This window comes from Hemicordylus capensis, chromosome 2, assembly GCF_027244095.1.
Source record: "Hemicordylus capensis ecotype Gifberg chromosome 2, rHemCap1.1.pri, whole genome shotgun sequence".
Lineage (NCBI taxonomy): Eukaryota > Metazoa > Chordata > Lepidosauria > Squamata > Cordylidae > Hemicordylus > Hemicordylus capensis.
In genome coordinates, this window is record NC_069658.1 from 365018885 (window position 1) to 365044363 (window position 25479).

General features: G+C 43.3%; 1 protein-coding gene across 2 annotated transcripts; it reads left to right on the plus strand.

Moving 5' to 3' along the window:
• Nucleotides 1-529: 529 nt before the first annotated feature.
• On the plus strand, nt 530-25150 carry GRPEL2 (GrpE like 2, mitochondrial). 2 transcript variants are annotated; one of them, XM_053303336.1, is made up of 4 exons: nt 530-686; nt 16226-16382; nt 20106-20187; nt 21687-25150. In XM_053303336.1, exons 1-4 carry the CDS (start codon nt 610-612, stop codon nt 22055-22057), a joined length of 687 nt encoding a protein of 228 aa, XP_053159311.1. In that variant the 5' UTR covers nt 530-609; the 3' UTR covers nt 22058-25150. The 2 variants fall into 2 exon arrangements, with proteins under 2 accessions (XP_053159311.1, XP_053159312.1); XM_053303337.1 differs by having other exon boundaries at nt 16247-16382.
• Nucleotides 25151-25479: the final 329 nt, after the last annotated feature.

Genomic DNA, 25479 nt, shown 5'->3' on the forward strand with positions numbered 1-25479 from the left:
TTTAACCAATAAAGTATGACAGATCTCCAGTAACATGATTCAATGGGTAAGCTACTAAGGCACAGTAAACCCTAACTCCAAAAATAGTATGCAATGGCATTGCAAGGCCACTGTGAGAAGTGACTGCAAATTGCAAAAGGGAAGGAAATTTGAGAATTAAGCAAGTGCTGTGGGGCAAACATGATCGCTATACCAAGGATACCAGTTTCAAAAAATGAGAGAGAGTTTTGGTCTGCTTTATAGATAATGAAGAGGATTGATTGTTGAACATAGGGGGTCGGGGTCCCGGGGAGGCTGTGGGAACTTAAAAAGGGCCTAGCAACACTTCCACTGGCAGCAGCTCAAGCACAGGAAATCCACCCCCACCCCACAACCCACCACTCAAAGGGCTGCTGCTATTCCTTTACTTGCAGGCTTAAGGTGCACTCCCTCCCTAACAGAGTTAAATTCTGAAGGGTGGAGCTTTCTTCTGGTGCAAGGGCTGGCGGGGACAGAGGTCTGTGGGCGTATCACAAGAGTGGTGGCTGATGGGAAATGTAGTCACCTCCTCCTCCTCCTCCTCTTCTTCTCCCGCTTGGTACTTCGTGATCCACCACGCTGCGTCTGGTGATGGCAGGAGGTGGCTCTGTGCGAAACTGCCTCAGCCCCTTGTTCCAGCTTAGCCACCATCCGTTTCGCTGCAACAGGTACGGGGTTATCGCGTTACCGGCCGGCCGCTATTTCTTTGAATTATCCCTACTCCAGCTCGTCCTCCGTTGCCCGCCAGGGTGGGAGGGGAGTTGCTCATTCCACCCCCTTGAGCGCTTGCTTCTTCCACCGCGTGCGCCTTCCCCCACCCCCCTCAGCCTTTCTTGTTCCCTTGTGCCATATGGGTGGGACATCTTTAAATCTGCCCACCCAGAGAGGCTGCTTGGGGGAGGTGTAGGGAGAAGGTGTGTGCTCATGTGCCCCCCCCTCTTCCCAGGGGATAGCTCCCCGCCCTTATGGTGCGATGTGACTGTGTCTGTGTCTGCTGTGTAGCTGGAGGCGCTCCGGGGACTATTTTGGCTTTGAAGAGTCTCCCCTGCTTTGCTGTTGCTGCCTCCTCTGCTTTCAGCTGCTGCTGAGAAATCACGAGGCAAAGCCTCCTGCTCTCCTGGCCTCTCCCCGTTTTTTCCTCCCTGTAGTGCTGAGGAGCTGGGTGGTGGTGTGTGGGCAGTTGCAAGAGGAGGTGCCATATCCAGATCCTGAGAAGGCTTTTTTCTGTGCCCAGTGTAGTGTTGCACATCACCTAAGGATTGCTCCAAGCGCCTGGGTTCTTTTCCCCACCCTCACAGGGCTGCAGAGAAAGGAGAATTCAGGTAGCTGGCGGAGTTTCCTCTTTTGTGCTCTGTTTGAAGGTGCTGGAGCCCTCTCAGGCTCTTAACAAAGTCAGAAGAGCTGGACCAGGGCGCCCATAGAGTCCGGCACTTTGCACAGAAGCCAGGCAGATGTCTTTGTTCTAGGAAGCCTGTGTGTGCAGGGCATGAGAGCAATAGCCCCCTCCCACTGTTACTTCCTAGTACCTACTACTACTATGGATATTTATATACTGCTTTTCAACAAAAGTTCTCAAAGCAGTTTATACAGAAAAATAAATAAGGTGACTCCCTGTCTCAGAGGGGCTCACAATCTAAAAAGAAAGAAGGTGCTTTGAGCTCCATAAACATTGAACACCTTCCTCTGACAACCACAACGGTGCAAACTGCATTGCAAATTTCTGCACAAAAGGTTGGTCAATCATGCTTGCACCTATTGGCTTCACTTCTTTTTTGCTGGATAGTGTGGCTCTCCTCCTGACTGTAGTCTATTCAAAAGTGACATTGACTGGGTAAAACAAATGTTCGCAAGTGGCCGTTGATGTTGCAGGCATCACCTTTAGAATGACCTGCCTGAACTGTAGCATACTAGATATTCACACATCACATTGAATTCATCTGGTATTTGGGTACCAGGTATTATAGTTACCCCCACCTTATAGTTTGACAATACTGACAGCTTACTTTGAAGATGGCTAGAGTGTTGGACCAGGACCAGTGAGACCCAAGTTCAAATCCCCATCCAGCCATGAAACTCGCTGGGTGACTCTGGGCCAGTCACTTCTCTCTCAACCTAACCTACATTACAGAGGTGTTGTGAGGATAAACATAACTATGTATACTGCTCTGGGCTCCTTGGAGGACGAGCAGGATATAAATGTAGAAATACAAAGCCGTAAAAGGCCCTAAGCAAAAACAAATGGCAGGCAAAATATTTGTTGGTGTGTCAAACCTTTTTCTTTATTGTGTTCTGTTGTTGAAGAACAACTTCTGATTACCAGATTTGGGTAACTGGTTGCTTTTGAAGTGGAGAGTTTTAGTAATACACTCTGTGCATCTGGGATTTTCTTAGTAGTCTTGAAAACGTGTAGGTTGCTGATTCTCTGTAAACCTTCTAAAGCTGTGACTTAAAGGTCACTCTGTGCATTATATTTGAAAGACATGAATACTCTCTTGGGAGTCATGCCCATGTCTACAGTAAATAAGTAAAGTGTGTTGTCAACTCTGGCACCCACAGAGCCCAGGGGTTTTCTTTTGGTAGAATACAGGAGGGGTTTACCATTGCCTCCTCCCAATCAGTATGAGATGATGCCTTTCAGCATCTTTTGAAATATGTCTGGGAAACATACCAGCGGGGATTCAAACTGGCAATCTTCTGCTTGTTAGTCAAGCATTTCCCCGCGGCACCACTTAATGCATTTGTCTTATTTCAGAGGCAGCATGTTTGCAGATATATCTTGGGAAACAGTGTTGGAAGGCCAAACACCACAATTTTAGAAATAGCTTTATTAGGACCAAACAAATGACTAAACATGTTAAGCTAGTGAATTCTCCAGAACTCTTCATCAGGGTGGATGATAAGCAAAGCAAAAATAATCGGGTGTGGGAATATATCCTTTAATAAACTGCAATTTATAACAGCCTTAAGATGGGATCTTGGAAGAGTTAAGCAGACTCATGTTGCATCATGTGATATTCAAAATACATAAAAATCTTAGATGTGTTGGCCTGTATGTTTCGATTTGCATTGGGAATAGAGCAGAGTGACTGCTTGACTTTGTTTTCTAAAAAGGGAACAACCACCGTGATTAGGAACATACATAGAAACACAGAAAGCTGCCATATACCGAGTCAGACCATCGGTCCATCTAGCTCAGTATTGTCTACACAGACTGGTAGCTGCTTCTGCAAGGTTGCAGGCAGGAATCTCTCTCAGCCCTGTCTTACAGTGCTCACACATCAAGTCTCCCATTCATATGCAACCAGGGCAGACCCTGCTTACCTAAGGGAACAAGTCATGCTCTCCTTTTTTTTTCATCACAGGAATCCTGAAAGCAACCTGAGATGAGTGACTAGCTAGCATTTAGTGAAACTAATCTGCACGTCTGCTGCCTTAGATTTTCCTAGACGCCATCTGAACACTGTTATAAACAGCACACTTTGAGGGCCACTAGCTGACCACGCACAGAGCATCTGTGCAGTAGTGCACCGAGCCTGTGGCATCCCCCCTCCACTCTCGCGCTCGCTCGCTTTCCCCCGCGCTCTCTCTTGCGCTCTCCCCCCACCGCGCTCTCTCCCCCGCACTCTCCCCCACTGCGCTCTCTCTCGCGCTCTCCCCCCACCGCGCTGTCTCACACGCTCTCCCCCACCGTGCTCTCTCTCGCGCGCTCCCCCACCGCTCTCTCTCTCTCGCGCGCTCCCCCACCGCTCTCTCTCGTGCGCGCTCCCCCACCGCTCTCTCTCGCGCGCGCGCGCTCCCCCCACCGCTCTCTCTCTCTCGCGCGCTCCCCCCACCGCGCGCTCTCTCTAGCTCCCCCACCGCGCTCTCTCTCGCGCGCGCTCCCCTGTGCGCTCTCCCCCATGCACGCTCTCCCCCCACCGCGTTCCCCCATGCGTGCTCTCCCCCCACTGCGCTTCCTCGCGTGCTCTCCCCCACCGTGCGCAAAATGCGCACTCTCCCCTCCCACTCTCTCATTCACGCTCTCTCTCCTGCTGCTTCCCCCCTCCTTTGCACCCCAGTCCATTCCCAAAGTTGGAGTGCCCGTTGAAGTGCGGCGGCCATTCAATGGCCTCCTGCTGCACGCGAGCCTCCGCCGCCCAGCCAATCCATCTCCTAGTCTCCCCCATGCCCGTCCAATCTGGCCTCAATTTTCCATCCGCCGATGTCACCAAAATGTCCGCCCCTGCCCTCGGGCCCCAATCTCTCTGTGCAGCGCTCACTCCTCTCCCTCAGTCCCAGCAGTCTGCCGCTGGACTGCCGGAGTTCTCCCGCCCAATGCTGGGGACTTCCGCAGCATGTCGCGAGAGTTCCACCGAAAGAGCCTTGCCACGCATCTCCACGCATGGCCAGCCAAGTGAATTAATTATATAGAAGAAGATTATAAGTGCCCAGTTCATAAGATTTGGTCATTTTGCTTGGTCCTAAAAAAGTGGGGTTACTCAAATTCAGCCCTCCAGCTGTTCTTAAACTAAGACTCCCATCATCCCCAGTTCCAGTGGCCTGTAGTCAGTTGCAGTTCAATATCTGCAGGTGGTCAAAGTTGTTCCGCCCTGTTTAAAAAAAGGTATTACTAGCATTGTGACTTGGATTTCCACCTCCCAATGGACCAATGTGGTTTATCTATGAGTTGTATGTACTTTAGAGAATACCACATTTAGTCACCCTGCAGAGAGATCTTGAAACTGCAGGAAGATTATCTTCCATCACCAGTAGATTGGTCTTTATTATTTGAGGGTTGAAAATACTCCTTACCGCTAGATAATGCTACTACTTTGGCTTCTCTTGAGTCCCAACCTAGTTTCCCACTTAGAAGTAGTTTCCAGCTTTGTGAACTACCATATTTCACTTTTACTCCTGTTCTCTGCCTTACAATCGGCCTGTGTGCTGCGATTAGTGCTGGAGATGGAACAATGTAACTGCTGACTTCATTTTCTAAATCTGGAGGAGCAGCCATTATTATCTGTCCTTGTTTTGTTTTGACATCTATATGCCATTCTTCCTCCAAAGATCCCAGAGCAGTGTACATAGATATGTTTCTCCTCACAACAACCCTGTGAGGTAGGTTAGGCTGAGAGAGAAGTGACTGGCCCAGAGTCACCCAGCTAGTATCATGGCTGAATGGGGATTTGAACTCGGGTCTCCCCGGTCCTAGACCAGGACTCTAACCACTACACCACGCTGACTCCCTTCATCCAAGAAACCTGAGATCTGTGCTTAGCACTCAGTGAGGCTTATCAACATGCCTTGCCCTAGACTCCATTTTAAGACTGTTATAAATTGCAGGGTGTTTTTTTGTGGCTATTACACCATATACTCAGATACCCCTCCACACCCCATTTTTGCATTGCTTAACATACATCCTGATGACAAGTACTTTCAGAAGTTTGAAAGAAAAGAAAAAAGGGGAACCAAGCAACGTGAGAATAAATTGTTGAAATGCAGTTGTTTGTTTGTTTATTATTGAATTGCTATACTGCCTAATATATAAATCTCTAGGCGGTGTACAGATTAAAACATAATCTAAAATATAAAACATTTAAAATTCATAAAAACAGATAAAAATCACAATAGATAAAAACACATTAAAATTAAAATTTCAGTTGAAAGCCTGAAAAAACAGGTACGTCTTCAGGGCCCTCCTAAAAGCAAATGGAGAAGGAGATGCTCTTATTTCAGCAGGGAGAATGTTCCAAAGCCCTGGGGCAGCCACAGAGAAGGCTCAGTCCCAAGTTGCCACCAAACGAGTTGGCAGCAACCATAACCAGACTTCTCCGATGATCTTAATAGGTAACAGGGTTCACGACAGAGAAGGTGCTCCCTTAAGTACCCTGGACCTAAGCTGTTAAGGGCTTTATAGGTAATAACCAGCACTTTGTATTTCGTTCGGAATCATATCGGGAGTCAGTGCAGTTCTTTTAGAATCAGTGTTATATGGTCCATTTGGGTAGACCCAGAGACCAATCTAGCTGTTGCATTCTGTACCAATTATGGTTTCCGAACTACATACAGAGGCAGCCCCACATAGAGTGCATTACAGTAGTCAAGCCTAGAGGTTACCAGCATATGTACCACCGTTTGAAGGTCATTTGTCTCCAGAAATGAACGTATCTGGTGTATCAGCCAAAACTGATAAAAAGCACTCCTGGCCACAGCCTCAACCTGAGAAACTAGAGAGAGTTTGGGATCCAGGAACACTCCCAAACTACGAACCTGATCTTTTAATGGGAGTGTAACCTCATCCAGAACAGGCAGATCTGAACCATCTCTCGGATCCTGACCCGCTACAGACAGTACCTCCATTTTGTTTGGATTCAACTTCAGCCTGTTATCTCTTAAAATATCAGGATTTAAGGAAATGATCTCATAGTAAATTCCAGAGCTAAATTTTGTACTTTCCCTATGATCCTTGCAGGGCAATATACCCGTGGTAAATAATAATAGCTATCACGTCTTGGGCAAACGCTCCTGTACATTATAAAATACTTGGTAGTAAAGGCAGTGTATGTGATTTTGTCAGTAACTTGGTTTTTGGAGCTATCTGTACTGTTCTATGTGTGCTCAGGATAACACTTGGGAAGTGTGACTGAAGTATTCCTACTTCTGCTCAGGGGACATGTATTCCATAAATAAGTACTTTAAAGAAATTGGACTATTTTGCTTGCTGGGCCTATTTAATTGAGAGAAATTTGCATGTAACAATATACTATAATTGTATACTATAAGAATACATTTCAGTATACTATGTTGATGGAACTGCCTCAAGGGTGATTGGTTAACACCCTCAGTTTGGGCGAATGTGGGGAATCTTCTAACTATCTGTCTATCTATCTATTTCTCTTAAACATACTCATCGCTAATCCCATGTGTGGCTACTCTCACGAGAGTTTGCGAGCAGCTGCTAGATAGCAAAGGATGGGTGGTGGGAAAGAAACTGCTGGCCAAGAGAATGGCTGAGGGGTAGCCATCGGGCAGGGAGGGCGAAAGGAAAGTGGCAGCCGGTGGGGGGGCGGGGTGAGAGGAAAGCTGAGAAGAGAACTAGAGGCTCAGATGCTCTGCACCTGGTTCAGCTAGTTTGGCTTAAAATGGGAGACAGTTCCAAGCAGTCTTAAGCTGTGCAAGCATATGAGCTCAAGAAAACCAGCTTGAGAGAGGAGTTTTAATTAAATCAAAGAGGAGTTTCTTGAAAGAATAATAATAAAAGTAATAAGACTAGGTGGTCCTAACATAAAGGCAATACAAATATGTTTAAAAATGGACTATTGTAAGGCACATTTAGCTTTAAGTTCCAGATGGTTCCAGAAATTCCCAGGCAGACTAGAGAGAGGTACATTAAGATAGAGTGGCAAGGTTTCAGAAATAAAAGAAAGGGATAGATTCAGCCCTGAAGGAGCCGGGCAAGAGACTATATCACCTGTCCTCACAATGATCCAACTCGGGCAGCTGGAGACCTGCATCCATCCGGGGAGGTGAAGTGGGAGCAGGGGAGTTGAAGGCTTTAGTGGGGTTCGTCATGAGGAGAGTTCCAGCGTGAGGCCAGCGGGATAGATCGGCAGGGGGACCAATGTAAACCAGGCACAATGAGCTGAGTTTTGGCGTGAGGCCAGCAAATTGATCAAGCAGGTAGTGATTTCAGCTCAGGCGGCACTAATGGAGAAGGGAGTACTTGTAGTAGTGGAGTCCCCAGTATAAAGCACAAGGGAGCACACTGGGTCATGGAGTTAGGGACAGTTATATTCCAAAAGATGCCTCTGGGGCATCTTTCTGTTGTCATGCTTTGCTGTCTAAACCTGTTTGGGTGGACTTGCCCCAAAATGCTTTTTTATTGAACGTCCTTCCTGGGTGAGACGGTGTGCGAATTGCCCTTTGTATGCAAGGCTAGTTGTGATGGAAATCAGAGTGTTCAGGTCAATCAAAAGAGTATCCTGTGGTGGGACTGACTCTCCCAATAATTCTTTCAAATGTTTTGATGGGCACCCTGTTCAAAGTTACGTCACTGGCTCATCCCTATGGTGATGGAGGCTGCTGCTGGACTTGTCTTTATCTGCTTTCCCTTCCTGGCCTAATTGTTTCATTTGCAACAGGTGTTATCTCTCTTGCAAAAAGATGGGGGAGTTTTTAGAGTTCATTCCAAGTCTGAAATGACCTTAGATGCCAGACAACTCACAAGAGTTAGTTCTGGAGTCTGCTTAGCTGGGGGCCCCTCATAGAAAGAGGGAGTGTGAAAATAATCCCCTTTCCAGTTTGTATTGCTGGTGTTCAAATCTAGGGGCGATCAGTCTACTGCCAACTAAGTGACTTGTCCCCATGTATCATATATACTAGGAGTTCACATTGCGGTGCAGCTCCTGAGCATAGCAAAAGTGCAATCTCCAAACCTGGAGATGCAGCTGTAAACAGGGAGGCTTCTGGGAGCCAGGCAGAATAAGCTCAGCTGGAAACTACTATAACAATACGTTTCAATATACTTAACAATACTTTTCAATGCACTTAACAGTGTATTATAACCATACTTTTCTTGAGTTTACCATATCGGGCTCAGCGGCAGCTTCCCATTGTTTCATAATTTTAAAAAGGCAAGTTGATGAAATAAAAGATCAGAAATATAATGTAATAGGGTGTTCAACCTTAAAATCTATTTCCCCCCCCTTTAACTTGGGAATTGGACTGAAGATGTAGGGGGACTGATGATTTAGAAACCATGTTTTAGCATTCATGGAATTGTGTTTCCAAAATCATGATTCAGTTTACTGAGAGAAATGCTGAAAGCAGAAAAAGATTCCCATGTTAAGGAAAGCAGAGAAAATATATACAAATGTTACAGCTAGATTTCTAAAGTTAAATCTACAATATACTCTCAGGCTTGGATCTTAAATCACAACAGAAATTCTGAGTGTATAGTCTAATCACAATTGCCATCAAACAGTGCTTGCCTAAGTATAAATACTCTGGATTAGATGTTTACTTGGATCTGTAGATTTATTTTTTGGTAGATGTAGATAACCTTTGTCCAAGTTCAGGATAGCTTGATCTTATTAGTAATAAAACTAGTTACTCAGTAGACTCAAAATCTGCATGCTGTTGACTGCTAGGAGGATAATCTGAGTATACAAGATGGCTTTGTGTCAGAAAGTAGTTGGAAAAGACTGGTTGCTTTCTGGGAATTTGAGCATGGAGTGTAGACCTTTGACAGGAGCTACTTTGTTATGTAATGAGACCTTAGGTTTGTCCACTGTGTGTGGCCTGACATATTAATCAACCTACCAAAATAGCATTTCAGACTTTCCAGTTTAAGAGATTGGTTCATCCCCATGTCTCTTTGCACTCATACGGGGCCTTTTAAAAGATTCTTATTTCCTTGCTTAGGCAACTTCTGTCTACACTCAGCGCTCAAAGGACAAATGTTCCTCTGGACAACAGATATATGCATTCCATTGTCAAGATGGGTCTTTTTCATTTTTAAAAAATTATTATTTAATGTTTTTAAACATTTTATAACATTTTATATTTTGCAACAACATGCCCAATTGCCCCCCACCCCACCCCCATACCCCACCCCCACCCCAGAATGTGTTTGTCCCTTGTAAAGGGAAAAGGTGACACTGAAGCTTTCTTCTATGTACAGGAATTTATATAAGTGGTACTCATGTGTGGCACTCCAGATGCTTGAAAGACATGCAGATGCATACTGTCTGGGGCTACCTTGCTAGCCTGTCCCCCCTGCCCACCAGCCACCCTCGCTGTTGCTCCAGCTGTCCCCAGCACCACTTGCCAGCAGTTTTCCAGGCCACACACAGAAGCAAAAAAGGCCTTGTTCTTGTGTGCAGATAGGGGCAGAGACGTGCCTGTTCTGAGTGGATGGAGAGCTGCAGGGAATGGATGGCATACATGTGCCCTGTGCAGAGGTGTATCTAGGCAAAATAGCACCTAGAGCAAGCACTGAAATTGCGCCCCCTGTCCAACATCTGACACTCATCTTTCAGATAACGTTACCATAATATCAGCTGAAAAATACAGATCAAGCTCATTCATCTATTAATATTGCAAAAACTATTTAGCAGTGGACATAGCCAGACCAAAAAATGCTGGAAAACTACAAATTTCAGTATGCTGGGGCTCATGAAATATCCAAATCCTATGTGGAGGTGTACTTGGAAATCTAAATAGAAGTGCCTGTCTAATTCTCTACTATGCATTGTAGCATCACTATTACATAAGTTTGAAAAATAAATGGAGAACTTGACTTTTCCCACATACTCTGAAAATAATTAAAGGATATACAAAGTAAACTGTGTCACTGCTTGGAATATATTCTAGTATTTCAGAAAGAAAGTTAAAATGAGAGAAAGAGAGCAAGAAACTCCCAGTGGGCCTTAATACTAAGGATTGCACACTCATTCAAATACAAACTCACCATTAATAGCCATATTATTAAGACATCACATTTAACTCACTTATCACAAGAAGAAAAGTAAGAGCAAATGAATACAATCCTAGCTCATAAGCTTCCGCTCAGTATTCACAAGCCCTGATTCTCTGTACATAGTGCCAATCTGAATATGTGTACAGTGACTTATATTAAATTAATTTTTTTTAACCTGTAGCCCTTTTGGGGGGCTTCCTAAAGGCCATGGGTGGGTCTGCAAAGGTTCCCCCTCCCCCCGCTGGCCTCTAGGGCCTTGCAGGGACCATTTGAGCATGTGTGGTGGCCATTTTTTTTAAATGGCCGCTGAAAACATAATGACTGCCACGCATGCTCAAATGGCCTCTGCAAGGCCTGGCATGGACTAGGGTCTCACAGAGGCCATTTGAGCATGCACGGTGGCCATTTTGTTTTTGGCAGCCATTTTTTTAAAAATTAAAAATGGCGCTCCCCTTCAAGTGGCGCCTGGGGCACGTGCCCTGCCTGCCCTACCCTAGATATGCCCCAGGCCGTGTGTCAGCATCAGGCTTCATGAACGCCATCCATTCCCAGCCGTTCTCTGGCCACTCAGAAAGGGCAAGGGCCTGTTCCTGTCTGCACACAAGAACAGGGCCTTTTTCTTCTTCTGAGGAGCCTGGAGAGCCACTAGCAAGTGGTGGCTGCAGGAGCTACCCATAGTGGACAAAGAGCTGCACCATTGAAGTGGTGGAGGAAGAACAAGTGAGATGTCTCATATCTCTGAGTACCAAACCATTTCTGCTGGCACTCATTTGAGAACCTGATCTTTAAATATTATGTGAATTCCTGCCTATATACCAAGCTGTGTTCCCTCTAATAGGGATTCCCAGAAGTTATTGACTACAACTCCCAGAATCCCCAGCAAAAGCAATTGCAGCTGGGGATTCTGGGAGTCATAGTTAACAACATCTGGGAATCCCTGTTAGAAGGAATATGGGTACCAAGTTCCATGTTGCATCATTTCAGAACTTGGTCTTTTAGAACTGAAGGCAATGTATTTTACTAAATGATCTGTGTATTCCATGACTTAGATTTCCATGACTAGAAGAGAGTGGCTAGAAGAGATCCACACAAGCAGAGATTTGTTTCACATAGGTCTCCTGGCAAAGATTCATTCTCTCCCACATTGCCCTCTGTGTTCTGATCCCTCCCATGTGCCTAATGCAAACTGCACATGCATCATCCCTAAATATAAGCAGCCATAGCATTTGTTTAAGCATTTAAAGTAAAACGTCTCTTAATAGATTGCAGATTTATGAGCTACTATTAGTTTTTGCAAGCTCTTTCTTAAGGCTGCTCTGAATGAGTGGTTTTATCTGTTATCCATTAGCATGGTGATATTCTGTATTGTGGCTACTATATTATGTCACTAGCTTTCCATGTAGGGCTGCAGGTTTTAGTCAGTGGGATAATCAGCTAGCATTCTAACTGCAGATTAAAGCTTGATTAGGGCTGACAACAGATTCTGGAACTTTTGAGAGAGGTTGCTGTACAGGCTGAACAGACAATTTTTTCTCCCTGCCAAATCAGCACTTTGGGGAAATGAGCAACTTCCCTTTCTTCCTGCTGGGCTGGTAGAACATCACTGCACTTCACTCCCACCCTTGTGTGTCTGATCAGTGGTCCTTCTAAGAGGGATTCCCAGATGTTGTTGACTACAACTCCCATAATCCCCTAGCAAAAGCCATTGCAACTGGGGATTCTGGGAGTTGTAGTCAACAACATCTGGGAATCCCTCTTAGAGGGCACACTGTGTCTGATATAGGTCATCTGAACAAGAGGGCAGAAAGGTCTGTGCACTGCTAGGCATCTAGTGTCAAGGATGCTGGGAAGGAAGTATTCTCTCCCTTCCTTCGAGAGAGTCCCTGCCACCAAACTGTTAAACACAACCTAGGTTTTCACAATTCTCCACAAACACTTCAACTGGTAGAGGCTAGATTCTAAATGCAAACATTGTAGGTGGCTATGTTGGCCCATTAGAAAAATCTAAAAGCAACTGTCTGGTAATACATGTGTTAGAACCAACCAGAATGACACAGGGTTGTGAGCAGCATTCACGTTGTCCAGAACTCTGTCAGGCAAAGCATAATGGCAAAGGAAAGCGTGAGGGGGAAGGGGGGGGAGTTGGGTATTGGGTAGAGCTCAAACACCTGTATTTTGTAAGATGGACTGGGGGAGCAGTTGTACAGATTCATGTCGATGAGCCTCATTAGGTGCCAGACACTGATGCATCCTGATGTACTACATAGGAACATAGGAACCTGCCATATAGTGAGTCAGGCCATTGGTCCATCTAGCTTAGTATTGTCTACACAGACTGGCAGTGACCTCCAAGGTTGCAGGCAGGAATCTCTCTCAGCCCTATCTCGGAGATGCCAGGGAGGCAACTTGGAATCTAGATGCTCTTCCTAGAGCAGCTCCATCCCCAGAGGGGAATAATTGACACTGATGCTATAGGGGCAAAGAAACAATATTGCTCTTCCAGCAGTTATTCAGTTCTCTCTGACACACAAATTGAAGCACATGGGCCCCTTGTGGTAGTAGGGATAAATCTTCACAAGACTGCCAGGTGCCCCTATGTATCAGCAACAAACATCCAAATACCTCCTCGTCATATTTGCATACAAGTTGCATATTGCACTACCTGGAGTGGGGAGCAGGTTTCCTGGCAGCTGCTCTGAATATACACCAGTCATGCATTTGTTCCCTTCTGAAGGGCTCTACTTGGTCATCATTGAATGATTCAGAGCAGAACAAAGGCATTTAGCAGAAACACTCCCTGATGTGTATTCAGGGTAGAGGTTGGTGTGTTACAGGTAATCAGCCCCCCACTCCAGACTGTGTAATAGAAACTTGTATTCATATGCAAATATGACTTGAAAGTGAAGAGCAAGTATTTGCTTTTGTGTTGCTAATACATACAGGGACACCTTGGATCATGTTTTAAAGATATAAAGAAATGACCACATGTGAGAAATTAAATCAGTGTTGGCCCTTAAAGTGTCTCATTGGAAAGCTCAGCAGATGCACTCAACATTGCAGAAGCACGGGGCGGGTCTCTGTGTGTGTGGTGTGTGTGTGTGTGTGTGTGTGTGTGTGTGTGTGTGTGTGTGTGGTGCCAATTGCCATTTTTAATACAAGTTTAGAAGGTGTAACTTTGTTTCAGTGTCTTAAATTGTTATTACAGCGATGAAGTAGAGGAGGTATATTATTTATTTATTTAGTACATTTGTATACCATACATATACCAAGAGAGCTGGTATTGTGGTAGCAAGCATGACTTGTCCCCTTAGCTAAGCAGGGTCCACCCCTGGTTGCATATGAAAGGGAGACTAGAGTGTGAGCACTGTAACATATTCCCCTCAAGGGATGGAGCCGCTCTGGGAAGAGCAGAAGGTTTCAAGTTCCCTCCCTGGCTTCTCCAAGATAGGGCTGGGAGAGACTCCTGCCTGCAACCTTGGAGAAGCCACTGCCAGTCTGTGTAGACAATACTGAGCTAGATGGACCGATGGTCTGACTCAGTATATGGCAGCTTCCTATGTTCCTATACAAAAAAGTCCCTTGGCAGTTCACAATTAAAAAAACATTAACAGAATTAAAACAATTTAAAATACAATAAAAACTCTAAAACCCGGAACTGTAAAACTATACACTAAAAGCCTGACTAAACAGGTATGTTTTTAGTTCCTTCTTTAAAACATTCAGAGAAGGGGACCCTCTAATTTCATTAGGAAGTAAATTCCAGAGTCATGGGGCAACTCTAAAAAGGCCCGGTATATAATATTGGGTAGGGCTGAGCTGGTATCAGGGTAAGTAGATGTGCATAGACTATAGTTAGAGAAGTAAGTAATCTCCTAAATCCTGGCTCTCAAATGAATTCTCTCATCTGCAAGCCATGGCATCTCTCTTGGCTTATTTTGATTTGATTTGATTGCATATTTTTATACAACCCAATATAGACATCTCTGGAAGGTTTACACACTAAAAACCAATTTAAAACAACCAACAATAATAAAACATTAGAATGATTAATTGAATTTTAAATCTCAATATAAACTTTAAAACTTGTTAACTGAAATGCCTAATTTAAAAGGTATGTCTTCATCTCTCTCTCTGAAAAACCAGCAGAGATGAGGAGGCTCTGATTTTATTCAGGAGCACATTGCAGAGTTCTGGGGCAGCCCTAGAGAAGGCTTGGTTCTGTGTTGCCACCAAACGTGCTAGTGACAACCACAACTGGACCTTTTTGATTATCTTAATAGGTGGCAAGGTTCGTTATGAATATAATGTGGGTTTACTGCTGGAGCTACCATGCGAAATGTCTTCATCACAGAAGGGCCCACACTTCATCAAGATGGAGACTTTCTTTCTGTTCAGCCTTCAATAGGAATAATACTTTTCACTTTTTCATCTTATTTATTTATTATTTATCTGTGTAAACCACCCTGATCCATTTTTGGAAGGGCAGTATAGAAATCGAATGAATGAATGAGGGCTCACAGTGCTCAACATACATTACCTCAGTAATCCTTAGTCTGCTGTCTAGTAAGGCAGACTGATTCCATGTTACTTACTCGAAATGGGAACCATTTATTAGCACATGATCACCATCTTGAAATACCCTTCTCAGTTTTTCTCTGCCTAACCTGCCTCTCTTAATGTTATTGACTAAAAAATTCTGACGTCCCAGGGAACTTCTGGGTGTCATTGCCCCTCTAGTAATCATTGACTTAGTTGTCATAATGTCATACTAGGGCTAAGCAGTAGCTAAGTGTTTAGAGCAGGGTAGATGACCTTGGTTCTTCACCTGTTAAACTGCAATTCCCATCATCCCCAGCAACAATCAGTTGTGGCTGGAGATGATGGGAGTTCAGTGCATTGCCACATATAAAAACGATGGCAAAACCTTGAGACCTGTTCCCCTGAGCAAAATTGTAACATCTTGGGTGTTTTGTTTATGGTTTCTTAGCATCCAAGTTTGCTTATTGCCAAAAACACGGCTTTGAGAAATATAGAGACCTTTTGCTTTCTGAACAACAACTTGTGTGTCTGCAAAACTGCCTCAAATATCTTTCAGGTGAGTTAATTCAGCCAGGCTGAACAATGGAGTGCACAGTCTACTGTGATATGTGGTATGTTGTCAACACCCTAAGGAAGCTGAGGATTTTCAATGAGTCTTTGTCCCGCAGAGCGTTCTTGCTGTAACTAGCAAAGAGATGAAACCCTGTCCTGGGTTTCCAGCCTCTTGAGGATACCAGTTGAAAATGCACTAAGGTTGCTGTGTAATTTTAAAGACAGTCGTACACTGTGCATGCCTAAGGGATGTGCACAGTCTCCATTATCTTACCTGCCAGCCGGCATTTAACTTTGACATCGCAGTAGCGTTAATTCTTCTTAAAAAAAAAAAAAAAAAGAGCTCATCTATACATCAATGAGACCTGAATCAACCTTCCAAGCTGCAGTGTTGTGTTCAACATCCTTAGACTACTGAGTGAGTAAACTCAGCCTTTCTTTCACAGAAGGCTAAAGATACATTTGTTGCTCAAAGAATAAAGACTTCCACCCAGTTGCACAACATTCAAGTTAGCTCCCTTGTAATGGACCAAAAGGGTTGCCATTGCCATCACCCCTGTCCAGTGTGTGAAAAACATAAAACTAACATTTACTATTAAAACAGGTAGTGCCTTTATAATTCTGTTTACCTTTTTCTATGTCACTGTATCATTTCAGAGGTTTGCTCTTTACCTTCAGCACTGCTGCTCAGCAAAGGAGCACAGGGGATGACTGTGGACCCGAAGAGCCCCCTGATGAACCTAGGCATCTCCTGAATGAGAACAGTTCAGATCACAAAGCTATCAAACTGGAAGAACAAGTCCGTGTCTTAACAGTACGTACCCTTGGTGACTTAAGGGGCTTGTCCTCTCAGTAACTCTTGGTTTTTTTTGGGGGGGGGGGTGTCCTGAACATTCAGTAGCTTCATTTCTAACACATAGTTTGCCCCCCAAATATAGCTTGAGATCAGATAAAGGTTTCAAAAGATTTATTAAAAATTAGAAATGTGCCAGTCCCAAAGTGATGGCGGTTATTTCTTACATCCGGTTATTTCTTACATCAAATAACAGAAATTTAAAGGTTGAAGTTGTGTGGAAAAACAATTTCAAGCTTACAAGACATAAATGAGATGACTAAGGAGGAACATATTAAAGAATGTGGGTAAGCAAGCTGAGGAAGACTATAAAAATTATTCTTAGAAACAAGAAAGGGTTGGAACTTCAAAAAGAGTATTAGAACTTGTCATCTGCTGGCCAGGTGATGACAGATAAGTACTTATTCTAATTTGTTTGTTTGCTTGTTTGGATTTATGTACCGCCTAATATTGAAATCTCTAGGCTGTGTACAGAATTAAAACATAATATAAAATATAAAACATTTAAAATTCATAAAAAGATAACCATAAGACATAAAAACACATTAAAATTTAAAAATTTGATTTGTTGAATGCCTGGGAAAATAAGTACGTCTTCAGGGTCCTCCTAAAAACAAACAGAGAAGGAGATGCTCTTTATTGCAGCAGGGAGCGAGTTCCAAAGCCCTGGGGCAGCCACAGATAAGGCCGGTCCTGAGTTGCCACCAAACGAATTGGTGGCAGCCATAACCGGACCTCTCCAGATGATCTTAATAGGTGACAGAGTTCATGACAGAGCAGATGTTCTCTTAAGTACCCTGAACCTAAGCTGTTAAGGGCTTTATAGGTAATAACCAGTACTTTGTATTTCATTCTGAAACATATGGGCAGCCAGTGCAGCTTTTTTTGGAATCAGTGTTATGTGGTCCCTTCACATTGTCCCAGAGAACAATCTGGCTGCCGCATTCTGAACCAATTGTAGTTTCTGAACTAGGTACAAAGGCAGCCCCACGTAGATTGCACTACAGTAGTCAAGTCTAGAGGTTCCCAGCACATGTACCACCGTTTTAAGGTCATTTGTCTCCAGAAATGGATGTATCTGATCATATCAGCCGAAGCTCCCGGCCACAGCCTCAACCTGAAAAACCAGGGAGAGTTGGGGATCCAGGAGCATTCCCAGACTATGAACCTGATATTTTAGGGGGAGTGTAACCCCATCTAGAACAGGCAGACCTAAACCATCTCTTGAATCCCAACCGCCTATAGACAGCACCTCTGTCTTGTTTGGGTTCAACTTCAGCCTGTTATCCCTCATCCAGCCCAATATCGCCTCCAGGCAGGCACTTAGCGGGGTCCTGGCATTTCCTGATGAAGTAGGTATGGAGAAATAGATCTGGGTGTTATCAGCATATTGATAGCACTCCAGACCAAACTTCCTGACAATTTCTCCCAGCGGTTTCATGTAGATGTTAAAAAGTATTGGAGACAGTATAGAGCCCTGTGGAACACCACTCTTTAGCTCTCATTTTTCAGAGCAATAGTCTCCAAGCAACACCATCTGGAATCTGCCAGAAAGGTAGGAATGGAACCACTGTAGAACAGTGCCACTCAATCCCACCTCCTTCAAGCGACCCAGCAGGATATCATAGTCAATGGTATCGAAAGCTGCTGAGAGATCCAAAAGGATCAGCAAGAGTCATACTCCCTCTGTCGATTGCCCATCGAAGATCATCCATCAGGCCAACCAAGGCAGTCTCAACCCCATAGCCCACCTGAAAACCAGTCTGGAAAGCATCTAAATATTTTGTGTCATCCAAAACTACTGGGAGCTGAGAAGCAATCACTCGCTCAATCAGGTTACCTGATAAATTGCTTTTAGAATGGCTAATGAGTCATAGTTCTTACTTCCTTTTTCAGCTAAAATCATAAATGTCCTTTGAAAATACCTGGCCTATCTGTAGAAGATCATCAGTCAATGTGCAGTACTAAAATGTCTAATTGTAATTTGTTTGGACCCCTTGTTCCATAAACCTAATCCAAATTAAAAGAAATATATTTTCCTTCATTTCTCCCACCCACCCCTCCCTTTGGTGGTTCATTACACTGGTCACTAGGTATGAGCTTTTTGCTGTTCAAATACTGAAACCTCTGTATAGTGATGTGCACGAATTGATTCAGCACGCCCCACTGAATCTTTTCGGCAGGGCAGAAAGCGGTACCTCTAAGCATGAGTAAAGCAGGTCCAGCAGCCATGTGCATCCTGTCGCCGGCTGCTGAGTGAAGCCCTACAGTTGCATGTGAACTTCTGAGAGGCACAGTGCCGTGCCTGGCAGGGCGGTGGAGGAGCAGGCAAGGAACTGCTCTACTCATGCTTAAAGTTACTGCTCCCCGCCCCACTGAAACATTCGTTCACACCCACACTTCTGCATGGGCAAAGTTTGGGTTAGCTAGATTTTGAACTAAAGATAGGAAGCTGCCTTATACTAAGTCAGACCGTAGGTCCCTCTAGCTCCATATTGTCTACACTGACTGGCAGCCATTGACTTCTCCAAGGTTTCAGGCAGGTGTCTTTCCCAGCCCTACCTAGGACCCTCTGCATGCAAAGCAGATGCTCTCCCACACTAAACTATAGCCTCATCCCCATGATGAAATGAGTTTAACAGACCACATCACTGATTCTGAAGTTTCCCCCATCCCAAGGTCTAAACTCTTTCTATTTTTTTCTTTTCTTCGCTACTATCAAGTTAACCTCCAAAGAACTTCCTTTTGCTGCCTGGCTGTTCCTTCCCAGCACCCTGCTTTGCATTATCCCAGCCAGGAAATGCAGCCTTTTTCCTCTCTAAGAGATAATTAATTCATTTGATTTCTACTGAACTTAACCCTTGAATGAATGCCCATGAATGTTTTGTCCCCAGGCTTTTCTTAGACTGCTTACAATGTGTCCACTGGCTGGTTTGAATTAGGAGCCTTCTGCACAGCAGTAATCAAGTCTGGCTAATAACATGGAATGACAGACACCGGCCGAACCATCCATCTAGCTGCTGCCACTGTAGAAGGATCACTGCCCGGGCCTTTTAAAGCTGATTCAAGCTGCAGGAATGCCCCTGAACGTATCTTCCAATTCATAAAGAAAGCAGTGCCTTCTGCTATCCCCCACCCTCCGTCAAAAGGTGTCTGGAGTGGGGTATGCATACAATGTTTATCATCAATATTTAGCAAGCAAGCAAAAAAAAAAAAAAAAGGTTAAACCCAATCTGCGTAGTACAGACATGCCGTAATGACTAGACTGCTAAAGGTGAATGACCAACAGTTGCTAGAGGCCTTCACTACATGCTATCTTGTATGGGACAATACATACACATGTATGTACAATTGGTAATAATAAATAATAATAATTAGGTCTCCATTGCAGTTGTTCTTTTGCTAGTGGAGGAGTGTGTTGAAGAAAACAGTATCAAAAGAAGATTCCAAGGCAGGTGTGTATTTTAACCTGGCCCTCATAACTGCAGTCACTTCTGCAGCAAGTAACAACCCGTTAAGACTTCTCACCTAAAATAGTATTTTGGTCTAAAGTATCCACTGAAGATTGCAGCTGCCTAATAAGCTGCATTGAACTGTCCTTGTCTGGCTTTGTAGCATATTAGAATATTCTATTGCTTCAGGTAATGTTTTGTGTCTAATGACTGCTTCTTTCTGTGTTTGCAGGAAAGATACCAGAGGGCCCTGACAGATTCTGAAAATGTCAGACGGAGAACGCAAAAATTTGTAGAAGATGCTAAGTTGTTTGGTAAGTCATAGAGTGCTGCTGATGTTCTGCATGACAGGGGCATAACTACTATTAGGCAAGGGGAGGCGGCTGTCTGGGGCCCCCCACGCCTCGAGGGGGCCCCCAGAGGCAAGTCACATGACTATATATTGTGAAGTGTGTGTGTGTATCAGTGAGGGGCCCATTTTAAAATTTTGTCTCTGGGCCCACTCCAGCCTTGTTACGCCCCTGCATGCAGAAGCAGAGCTTGCTACTGCACCTGACCACATAGTATCAACTTTGTGTTCTGTTTTCTCATCTCCCTACCTTGATTTTCTGTCACTCTTTTTTGCATCCTCTGGGTTACTTCAAACTGTTAGGAATTAGCTACAAAATTCAATAGTTGTGATTCTGGAGAGTTACTGAGTTAATAAATCATCTTGGTTTATCACAATTTTCACTATTGTCTGTTTACATGTAAACATTTTAAATAAAATAATCCATGCTATATGTTATGCTTTGAATGGCCCTGCCAAACAATGTGAGGCGGGTGGCTACTAGGGAGAGGGCCTTTTCAGTGGTGACACCCTGTTTATGGAATAGACTTCCCAATGAGGCTTGCTTGGCAGCATCATTTTGTTGTTTTAGACTCCAGGTGATTCTGTTCACTGATGATTTTTAAAATTGATTTTCAAGATTTGATTTTTGGAACTGATTTTTAAAAAAGTTTTTAAAGTGTTTTGTATCGTATTCTGGGTTTTATTTTGTTTTTTGCTTTGTGTTGTGCTTTTTTTGTTTTACGTATTGGATGTTTTTAATGTAGTGTTGTGAGGAGTCCAGAGAACAATTTCTGTTATTAGGCGACTAACAAAGTTGTTTGTTGTTGTTGTGTTATAGGATAAGTGGAGGGTGATTGATACATGTATGGGTGCTCTGGAGTTTCATCACTTTAATTGGAGTGATTCTGCTTTTAAAGTGAAAGTGTAAGATAGAATGAGCATCTTCTGGACTGCTCTGAGATGTTTGATATTTTCTTCTTTGAAAAGTAATGGCTGTAGAAGATTATTATTATTTTTTATTTATTTATTTGATTTGTATACTGCCCTTCCAAAATGGCTCAGGGCAGTTAGAATAACTGGCAAGCCTAACTGTTCAGAGTGAGTAAGCAAGAATGTTGCTTACTCCCTTTTTGTCACACTGGAGCAGTTTCATGGGGAAAAAATACATCTGGGAAGAGGAATAGCAGAATTCTAACCATAACATTTGAAGGCCAGTTTATTTGGAAAAAAATACTATCTCTGTGCAATTCACACACATCCTGAAACAGAGCTCTGCACGCTACTGAGCAAGGGAGAGTAGAAAAGCTGGGAGGAATTCCATTCCTCCTAAGTGGAAACGAATGTCTACATTGCTGCCCCTGAAGCGCAGCTTCCATATTCCCTGGAACCTGTAGTAATATTCTCTGAAGCAGAGACTGCTATGTCTTCATGTGCCTCCTGAACTGTCCTTGTTTTGACCTTTGTCTATTTGTGTATTTGCAGGGATTCAGAGTTTCTGTAGAGACTTGGTAGAGGTAGCAGATATCCTGGAGAGGACCACTGAGACTGCTGTGGGAGAAGAACAGTATGACTCAACTTTGACTCTGAAGAGGATCTGTGAAGGCCTATCTCTCATAGACTCCAAACTGCAAAGCATATTTGCTAAGCATGGCCTGCAAAAAATGAATCCCATTGGTGGCAAATACAACCCTTACGATCATGAAATAGTATGCCATGTGCCAGCAGAGGACATGCAGCCAGGCACTGTGGCATTAGTGACTCTGGATGGCTATAAACTCCTTGGCCGCACTATCAGACATGCACATGTAGGTGTGGCAGTAGAATCACAGGAATGTGATGAGCATGCCCATTAGAATTTTAATGAACTGATTTAGCTGACCACATTATTGCTGCTACAGCATGTCTTATCTTTTTTATTTATTAAGACAGCATTATGTTCTGGCCTCTCAGGATGAGTACAGTTGTCTGGCCTTGACTTCCAAGATGTAAAGTTATTTAATGTTGCTTTGCTGTGTTGTAAATATTTCCAGCTGTTTCTCAAAGGTGAGTAGCTGTATGACCTTTTCTGTTATTGGTTTCAGGTCTTCATTAAATATTGCAATGGGTTGGAGGGGGGAATTTATTCCAGGGAGTAATCTGGAGCCTAGAAATGGCTGTGTCTGAATGATTGCTGCTTTCCCTGACATTTTGGACAAGCTGCTTTAACCTTGGCTTTACTGTATTTGAAGTTGGAGTATGATACTTGCCTTCCTACTTATGCTTTGATTATTTAACACTTTGAAGATGGAAGTCTCTTTGAGTTCTGAGTAATATATGCAGCAGAACAGAAAAAATACTGGAAGAGCACAAAGGGGGGGGTGTTATTTTGGGTGACAGTGATCTTTGTCCCACTGATTTCTGTATACAATTCCATCCTAAATGTATTTTTCTATGAAAAGTCCTATTGATTTGGATTTAGTTAAGTTCTTTTCTTCCCTATGCCAATTCTGTCTGCAACAGACAGGAAAAAGCCAATGAAAAACAGCTCTCTGGTGCAGCAGGGAAATGACTTGACTAGCAAGCCAGAGGTTTCCAGTTTGAATCCCCGCTGGTATGTTTCCCATACTATGGGAGACACCTATATCAGGCAGCAGCAATATAGGAAAGATGCTGAAAGGCATCCTCATACTGCGTGGAAGATGGCAATGGTAAACCCCTCCTGTATTCTACCAAAGACAACCACAGGGCTCTGTGGTTACCAGGAGTCAACACTGACTTGACAACACACTTTACCTATGTATATTGAGCAATAATAAAAGCTGACTTGAGTGTGTGAAAAGTAGCTTATTCAAGTAACCACAGGAGTGTAGCAATGGGGGCAGGTAGAGGCAGGGTTAGCTACTTGTCAGGAGGCCTTTACCGTACTCATCCTGCTTTTGCTGCTGCCTGTCATAAGTTCATTACCTGTATGGTTGAAGCTGGCAGGAACAGACTTGGGAGAGGGGTCAAAACGAAGTAGTAGAACATGTGCTTTTTATGCAGGTTTCAGGTTTGATTCCAAGCATCTCCAGTTAAAGGATCTCTCGGATAGCAGGGCTGGGAAGGACCTCTTCCTGAGTTCTTGCCTTTCTCACTCAGAGTAGACAATACTGGGCTAGATGGACTATTTAGTCAACTATTGGACCACTGTCCATCTGTAGGAAAACTTCCTAAACTCTTTGTGTAGATCTAGGCCTCTTGGCTTCAGAATGTTCTGTCAAATTTTTACCATGGCTTTCAAGCACAATTTGATATATGGATCAGTCCTGGAAGAATCCTGGCTCCAAATGGAAAGTACAGTCTTTCATTATATTTGAGCTGTCAAGTAATTGATTGGCAAATAATCTTATGAAATCTCCTGATTCATAAAATACATGATTAGATATCAAATCTGCTTTTTCTATTTGGTGTTTTTTTAAAAAGATGAAATACCTGAATAAACATCTGAAGTGTTCTTGAACTGCCTGCAAAATAGTAGGGAAAACATCTGGATCAGTTGACTTCATTTAACTATAGAAACTGATACAATTGAGATGGAAGAGGAGTGAATGTTTGGTTCTGAAAAGTGAATGTTGGTTTCTGTGTAGTATGCAAGCTAAAAATGTATGGTCCTTATTTCAATTTTATACAGTATATAGATGGAAGTGAAGATATCCTGATATTTAGTAGTGTGAGGAATCTTAGCTCAATTTGAGAGACAATGGAAAACACCCAACCTGTTCTTTGTTTCATTTGAAGGCTAGGTGTAACTACAAAGAAAGGAATCCTAGCGGGACAGGCTCATCTCAGACTAATGACAGTCACTTTTTCTTTTCCAAAGTAAATTTGCCATGGCAAAATGAGCAGGCTGACTCATTTTAGGCTGGTTAGACTCTCACCAGGCTAACTAGATTCTGTCTTCTGATGGTTCCAATAACTTTCTTAGCTTCCAAGTTACTCAAGTTAGTTATTTATGATGGTCCAGAGGCATTTCATTTTGACTCCCTGAACTACAGAAATGAAAAATCCATCCCCACTGGTATTTCTCCCCAGTTACTTTACCCCATAATTGACATGTTGTTATTAATGTAGAGTGTGCTGGGAGGAACTGGAGCTTCATATGATTGCTTAAGAAATTTCTCAAGCAAGTGGACTAAAATCAAATGTCCAACATTTGTCTGCAGCACCAAATGGGAATTACTCTTTGGTCCCTGAATGAATTCTCCTTGTAGTAATATAAGAGGTCTAGTGACCTCTTATATTTTAATTTAAAATATGTTTTAAGATTTGGGGTATTTTTTATTAGCAAGCACAAGGTGTTTTGATATCCCCTTTGCCAAGCAAATGAGAAAAGTATTTATGCAATGCAGTCCTATATAAATTTACTCAGAAGTAACTCCTACATTCAATAGACTTTACTCCTAGGTAGGTGTGCATATGCAGCATTAGTCTTCCAAAGTTCAATTGCTTCAGAAGGCAGCTAGCCATTTGCGTGTCTCATATAAATTCATACACTTGAAATGCTGCTCTTATTAACCCAAAGTTTCTTGCTTGATGGGAGTGAGAGAGGAAACCTGTGTTGTATAGACGTCACATTGTCAAAGCTCCCTGCACTATGCTCTTCCAAACAAATCTGTCTGCTGAAACATGTTTGGTGTGGATGCCTTATGAATAGGATATCTTTATGTCCACTGAGGGGGTTGGGGATGGTGATTTATGGTGATTTATTTATTGCTATTTTTAAATAGGCAGTAATCTGGGGAGGAGGGGGATTAAGTTACATGGGTGCTTTGATATAGTCAATGTGTGCTTTGATATAATCAATGTGTGCTTTTATATCTTTGCACAAACAAATCATGTAGTGTATATTCTGCTGGCTCAGTGATAGTGGCCACTATCCAATATTTTATTTTCTTCAGTACTAAATAAAGTGGAATTCCCGTGCCAGATCCATCCTGTGGTTGAATGTTTTGAGCTTGCACCATTGTCCCCCGCCCGCCGCGCCCCGCCGCCAGCCCATGAAATCTTATGCTACAATAAATATTTTTAAATCATCAACAGGATTATTTGTTTTGCTAAAACAGACTAACACAACTGCTCTTCTGCAAGCTGATTTTTTATTTTTTTATTTTTTTGGTCTCTCTTGCATGATCTTCTACTAAACAGTTATGGGAAATGCATCACTTTAGGTTTCCCATAAATAATATGTTCCACAGAAAGACATTCCTTGGGGAGTGATTCTCCAAAATAATATTGCCAGCTTTGATTTTTTTTTTTT

What these genes read in the sequence shown, in the direction of transcription:
- GRPEL2 (XM_053303336.1), top strand. Translation starts at nt 610, where the DNA reads ATGGCAGGAGGTGGCTCTGTGCGAAACTGCCTCAGCCCCTTGTTCCAG. An exon ending in CATCCGTTTCGCTGCAACAG is followed by an intron (nt 687 to 16,225) that starts GTACGGGGTTAT and finishes GTATCATTTCAG; the next exon opens with AGGTTTGCTCTTTACCTTCA. An exon ending in AGAAGATGCTAAGTTGTTTG is followed by an intron (nt 20,188 to 21,686) that starts GTAAGTCATAGA and finishes GTGTATTTGCAG; the next exon opens with GGATTCAGAGTTTCTGTAGA.